The sequence below is a fragment of the Ceratotherium simum genome, chromosome 16 (genome assembly GCF_057802395.1).
Source record: "Ceratotherium simum simum isolate JZ-2026a chromosome 16, ASM5780239v1, whole genome shotgun sequence".
NCBI lineage: Eukaryota > Metazoa > Chordata > Mammalia > Perissodactyla > Rhinocerotidae > Ceratotherium > Ceratotherium simum.
This window is the reverse complement of record NC_141915.1, coordinates 17,116,005-17,122,469: the sequence shown is the minus strand read 5'-3', so window position 1 is coordinate 17,122,469 and position 6,465 is coordinate 17,116,005. Positions and strand designations below refer to the sequence as shown.

The 6,465-nt window shown below is 47.4% G+C and overlaps 1 protein-coding gene across 1 annotated transcript; it reads right to left on the bottom strand.

Annotated features, from left to right (window-relative positions):
* Nucleotides 1-252: 252 nt before the first annotated feature.
* Nucleotides 253-5,459, bottom strand: TIMM22 (translocase of inner mitochondrial membrane 22). The gene is made up of 4 exons (XM_004433334.3): nucleotides 5,053-5,459; nucleotides 2,857-3,053; nucleotides 2,292-2,364; nucleotides 253-852 (listed from the first exon to the last, which is right to left on the bottom strand). The coding sequence occupies exons 1-4, from the start codon at nucleotides 5,402-5,404 to the stop codon at nucleotides 776-778; spliced, it is 699 nt and encodes a 232-aa protein (XP_004433391.2). The 5' UTR covers nucleotides 5,405-5,459; the 3' UTR covers nucleotides 253-775.
* Between the last annotated feature and the right edge of the window lie 1,006 nt (nucleotides 5,460-6,465).

The window sequence follows — 6,465 nt, the reverse complement described above, 5'->3', positions numbered from 1 at the left end:
AAGAGGCCACGCAGGCCTTATGCATGGAATCTCAATGCATCCTAGGAAGTGGCCAGGCTGGGCTTCTTGGGGGGAAGGCCCTGGCCAATGTAACAATCTCGGTGAGGATAACACTATTCTACAAACCCTGAGAACCTAACATTCTCAGACTTCTCAGGAGCCTCTTACTCTTTCCCTTTGGATGTTCAATCTTTGGGCCATCTGGCAGCATTTTGGGGAATTGTGGAATTTAAAAATAAAAATAAACCAAACTTTTAAACCGTAATATAAATATATATCTTTTTAACAAGGATATCAGAATGCTAAACAAGACGATATAACTAGCCGGATGGCATAAATTTACTTGGCCCTGCCCTGATACGCGAGATGGATAACTGCACGGAGTTCCAAGGTAGAACAGCTTCCTCGGTATATGTAAAGTCACCTCTGTTCCTACAGCGCCAAACAACCAGAGGGCCAGCTGTGGTCAGGACTGAACCTCTGTGGAGCTTAATTCTTAAGTAAGTCAACACATTGTCTCCTGATCTGCCCCAAAGAGAGAGGCTGGCAGGGCACAGCCCCTGCACAGCCAGGCAGGAGTCCAGAAGCAGAGGGTGCAGCTGCTCAGAGGATGGAGGCAGACAGCAGCCAGGCAGCTTCCTCAGCACACCAACTATATGAGGGAAAACAAGTATCTTCAGTCTCTGAAGCAAGTGCCCGGAGTGCTGCAGAAACTGCCCTCCACGGTACAGCTCTGATCCTGGGCTGGCGCTGTCCTTCCCCAGAGGCAATACTCTCACCGTAGGTAATAATCGATTGCAGCAGAGAAAGCAGCAAAACCTCCACAGCCAATGACCCCAGCCTTTAAGCCAGCTGTAAAGCAAACAGAAATGACATTACCTGTGGTGACAGATGCTGGGTCAGGTTGCAGTCACAAAAAGTTTGCATACCCACAGATGCAAAGGAATCAGCTTAAGCATTCTAAGTCATTCAACCTATCAGAGATCTGTATGACTTCAATGAAGCTGTGTATACAATTTAATTCAGTGTGCTTTATCTAACTACATTCGTTTAACTTTTCTCATTCCAAAGAATTAATATTTCCAGTCTCATGAAAATAGCCCCTCAGAGGCAGGAAACTGGTTAAGAGAACCAGCCCTTGGAATCAAGTGAAAGCATACGGCCTGTTACTCTGATTTGTTTATTGAGTAAATTCCTGGGAAGGTGATCAAAGCCGTCTGAGAGGGAGCTGAGCTTCTCAGAGGCCCTGACAAAGCTGAGCGACGGGAAGACCAAAGGAGACATTACTCTATAAATCATGAATGGCTGTTTGAGGAGCAAAAGCAGGTTTTAATGATAGCAAATCATCCTGCCTCTCACAAAATGAGAAAACAGGCTTTTTGCTTTGGGTAAGTCAGGGCTTGGCAGATGGGAAGCGGCCCAGCACTGGACACGTCAGGAAAGTCAGGTCATGACGCCCCACAACACGCTCCTGATGGACACGTCAACAGGGAGAAGTGGCAGTAAACTGGTTTCTTTCTTTGTTATTTACAGCTGATAACCCAACATTTCTAGAATACCTATATTTGGCTTTCACTGGGTAGAAATCTAAGAATCCTCAACTGCAGAAAGACATTACCGTAATAACTTAGACACAAAATTAAAACCAACAGTTGTATAGTATTATTAAGAAAAATGTCTAAATACTTGAAATGCATGGAGCTGAAAGTTCAGTAGAGCCTGATATGTGGACAAATGGGCTTTCAAGGGCTCAATGGGGCCGAGCTATGCTTCTGTACTATCCTGAATATCAACATTTTCCAGGAATTACTTACTGTGAGGAAGTTCTTCCCATATATTCAATATGTGGGCAGTTCTTTTTTCTAAGATAGATCTAGATCTATCAGTGGTTCTCACTGGGAGCAATTTGGCCCCCCAGGAGACACTTGGCAATTTCTGGGGACACTTTTAGTTGTCACAACTAAAGTGTGCTGTTAGCATCTAGTGGGTAGAGGCCAGGGATACTGCTAAACATCCTACAAGGCACAGGACAGCCCCCCTCCCCCCACAGAAAAGATTCATCTGTCCAAAATGTCAACAGTGCCAAGGATGAGAAACCCTCATCTAGATACTAGAAGTTTCCAAGATTGAGTTAACGAAGAAGCAAGCATGATTTATTTGTCAGAAGGGAAGAATACCAAGTGTTCACACAGGCCTTGGGCTGTCCTTGGAACACTCACATGTTTGGAAATGTCAACTTCGGCACATTGTCCAAGTCCACAGAGAAAACCATTCGAGAGCTGTTTACTAACCTCTGAAACCAATAGCTCCTCCCGTGATGCAGCCACTAATGACACTGTTCTTCCAATCTGATTTTCCCCGGTACTATGGGTGGAAAAGTGCAGTTCAGAGCCAAAGAAACAAGCCAGACAAGACGATTAAGGAAAAAAAACAGGGTTTCTAGCTGGCTAATTCAGTCCCACCCCAAAGGAAACCTAATCTTTTTCTCTTTCAAAAATCTAGTTCCTAAAATTTGCATGTGTTCATAGATGCTTCCTGCAGGTGGCAGCAGAGCGCTGAAACAAAGCGCAGCATTTGAGAAGTAATCAAAATGTCTCTGGTAAGAGATTTCCCCAGTAAGTGTCATGTTTAAATCATTAACCAACTTCTAGCCTACAAAAAGAAGTAAAAAATAATGCAAGCCCAAACCATAAACACACAAAAAAGTTTACATTAGGGACTATCTAATGGAAATTCAATCTAGCAAGCAAGTATCAGAGGTTTCTGATCTGCTTTCTAATAACATTAAGACCATTTCTCCTTAGATGTCATAAGATGGCAGCAGGTAAGGCTTTCTGAGAAGGCAGAGACACTTACAGACTCTACCAAACACTCAGTGCAAGAAAACATGGCGCCCACGATGGCAAAATTTTTGGCGTAGGACATTCCTCTCTGCCCCATGTCTTTAAGAACTTCTTTTGCCGTCGGCGTCCGGTAAGGATCCTTAGGGTCAAAGCCCACATTGGTATCAATGCCGGCAGTGAACACCCCAAACGCACCTCCCAAGACAAATCCTAAAAACAAAGAGATGAAGACTTCTTTGGCATGTTTCTGCATTACTGTAATGAGGTCATACTCCAATAGCACCTTTTGGGTGGCCACCAACGAAGAGGACACCCTCCCTTGCCACTCAAACTCTCCACTTGTCTGGTTTCCACATTACGCAATCTAGGATCTACTTGTGGACATCTTCTTCTGTCTCCTCTTGGTGTTCTTCCTCCTTTCATTTTCTAATATTCCTCAAGATTCGGTGTTTAACCCTCTGTTCTCTCTCTACACTCTCATATGCAACCAGTCACCCTCAAGTTCAGCTTTCAATTTTGTAAATCACTTCCGATGACGACATTCATAATAGTGATTAACCAAGTACCATGTGCCAATTACTCTGATGCTTTATAGTCACAGCCTCATTTATTCTTCACAAGAATCCTGTGAGACAGAAACTATTATCCTCTCCTTTCTGTAGCTGAAGAAACTGAGCCTCTTTCAGGTTAAGTAACTTCCCCAAGGTCACAAAGCTACCAATGGCAAACCCCACACTGCTGTCCACATCTGACCTTGCTGAGCCTGCTGGACATTTCCATATGGATGCTCTCTCATCACTTCAAGGTCAATGTATGTTCAATGAAATCAAAGGGACCTCCCATCCAGAGTTTCTCACTTATGGCTCCTACTTTCCAGTCACCCCAGCTCCAAACCTCAGGAGCATTTGTGACTGCTTCTTTGCTTCCCCCTACAACTCTGTCTATGTCCATAATTATCATCCTAGTCTGGGGGCCTTTATCACTTCCACCCTGCAGCACTACAAAGACTCATCCATCATTTCAACAAACACGTAAATGACCTATTAGGGTCAGGCACACTCATTGAGCTTCGGCATGGCAAATTTCCTACCTGGTCTCCCCATCCTTCACCATGCTCCATCCTGAGTCAACACGCTCATTACCACCTTTTACACTCCTAAAACCATCAAAGACTGCCCTAACGCCTGTAGGCAAAAAGCCCAGATCCCCCACTCCACCGCCAACGTGAAATGACATTTCTCTTCCTCCCGTCTACCCCCTTCTCTCAATCCTTCAGGCTACAGCTCCAGTCTCACCTGTTCCTGTGGTCCTCCCCAAAAAGCTCTTTCTTGTCTCTACTATACTTCTCAATGGCACTCGCTCTATATTTGTTTGTCAAATGTCTTTCATTCTCAACGAGATTTAAACTCATCTGCAAATGTGGTCAACCTCTTTACTCTGCACACGGGGCAGCTACATTCTCAAATCCTCAAAAGGTAAAAAAAAAAAAAAAAGCCAAGTCCAGACTTTCCCCCTTGTTCACCGCTGTCCAGTCACACTGGCCGTTCTGTTTTCCAACCCTCAAGCCAGCTCCTGCCAGACCTTCCCACCTGCTGTTCCCTGTGTCTGCAGCACTCTTCTGCCAGGCCAGCCTCCTTCACAACATTGTTCTTTCTCTATATATTAAAATGTTAGTTTCACGAGAACAAAGCTCTTGTCTCTCACCCTGTCTCTCCACTGCCTGGCACGTGATACTCGCTCAGTAACAATTGGAAAAATGATTATTTAAAAGTCAATGAACGGGGACCGCCAATGGCGCAAGCGGTTACATGCCGGCGCTCCGCTGCGGCGGCCCCGGGGTTCACCGGTTCGGATCCCGGCGCGCACCGACGCACCGCTTGTAGGGCCAGGCTGGGCCAGCGTCCCATATAAAGTGGAGGAAGATGGGCACGGATGTTAGCTCAGGGCCGATCTTCCTCACAAAAAAAAAAAAAAAAAGCGAATGAACGAAGTCAGCCATTTTATAACTCCAAGCCCCGACCCATAGTACCGATTCTCTGACCCAATTTCCAGAGGCGAAAGCTAACCTCAGGGACCAGAGAGGCGTCAAGGTGGACTGGGGTCGAGGGCCACAGGCCCCTCGCCTCCCAGGCGCGTGGGCTTCTTGGCAGAGGCCCCCGCTGCTGTCCCAGCCCTCAGCCTCCCACGCGGCCCCCTCGCCTCGCCTCACCTCCCACGCAGGCCAGCGCTGCCTTGAAGGCGCAGCTTTCCATCGCCCTCTCGATCATCTTCTGCTCCTCACTCTTGGCCGGACTCGGGATCCCGCCCAGGCTACCAGGCTCCAGGAGCCGGGGCTGACGCTTGTCACCCACCAGGTGTTGCAGAAGAAGGCTGTACTGCAGCGGGGCTTCGGCCGACCCTGCCGCCTCAGGCGCCGAGCCCCCCGCACTGGGGGCAGTCGCCGCCATGCCTGTAGCGGCCCAAGAAACCCTCGCGTCCTTCTTCCCAAGGCAGATTCCACACGCTTCACGTTGGGGCCTTGCGCGCCTAGCCACGGTATCACAACCGCAGATTCGCCACATCGAGCAAGTACGAGGAAGCTGCAAAAGCTAAGTCCGTTCCTGTGCACCTAGCGGAAGAACTATCATGTTCCCCAAAAGCCTGCTGTGAATATTGAATCAGGCTTTGTAGCAATTCCCAATGGCACTGACAAACAAGATTCAGATTCACCAGAAAGCACCCTCATCGTCTGGGCTGCAGCGCGGTGCGTACCGGGATTTGTAGTTCTAACACGTCCAGCCAAGACATTTCCTAGGAAGCCTTGCGCGGGCACTCGCATCTTGGCTTTCTCTAGAGCTCCTCACCGGCGGGCGGGAAGAGGCAGCGCCCGTGCGGGGCTGCAGCGCGCCGGAGTGCAGGCAGGGGGCGCATGCGCGTCGCCGCTGCCCTTCCTACCTAATAATTCCTTGGAGTTGTTGTGAGATGTAAATAATAGAAGCTGCTTTGTAAATAAATGTGAAGGCATGGCATAAATGTATGGGATACATGTTTTGTTCAATAATTAAACCTTTGAGGGCCGGCCCCGTGGCTTAACAGTTAAGTGCCTGCGCTCGGCTGCTGGCTGCCTGGGTTGGGATCCTGGGCGCGCACCAACTCACCGCTTCTCCGGCCATGCTGAGGCCGTGTCCCACATGCAGCAACTAGAAGGATGTGCAGCTATGACATACAACTATCTACTGGGGCTTTGGGGGAAAATAAATAAATAAAATTATAAAATAAATAAATTAAATAATAAACCTTTGAGGAGAGAGAAGAAGCCAACAAATGAGTGAAGTTAGCCAAGCATAAGAAAAATCAGGGACAGTGATAGGAAACAGAGGTGACTTTGGGCAGATGGAGACCGCAAGGAAGACTGAGGCTGCTGGTCACTCCAGCCAGTTATTGTCAATGGGACTAGTGATGTGGGACTAGCATTGCCATGAAAAGCCAAATTTATATTATGTTGAACCAGTTAAAGTGTTTACCAGCTTGCAAACTCAGAACCTGAAGGTAAACTGTGAGATAGTGCTATATATGAACCCAGCAAAGCTTTTGCAGTAGTTTTCATAGTTAAAAAAAAGAAGAAGAAGAAGATCTCAAACTA

Coding starts and splice junctions, on each gene's coding strand:
- TIMM22 (XM_004433334.3), bottom strand. CDS start 5,404: ATGTGGCGAATCTGCGGTTGTGATACCGTGGCTAGGCGCGCAAGGCCC. Junction 2,365..2,856: donor CTGAGTGTTTGGTAGAGTCT/GTAAGTGTCTCT, acceptor TTCCACCCATAG/TACCGGGGAAAATCAGATTG. Junction 853..2,291: donor AGGAGCTATTGGTTTCAGAG/GTTAGTAAACAG, acceptor TTTGCTTTACAG/CTGGCTTAAAGGCTGGGGTC.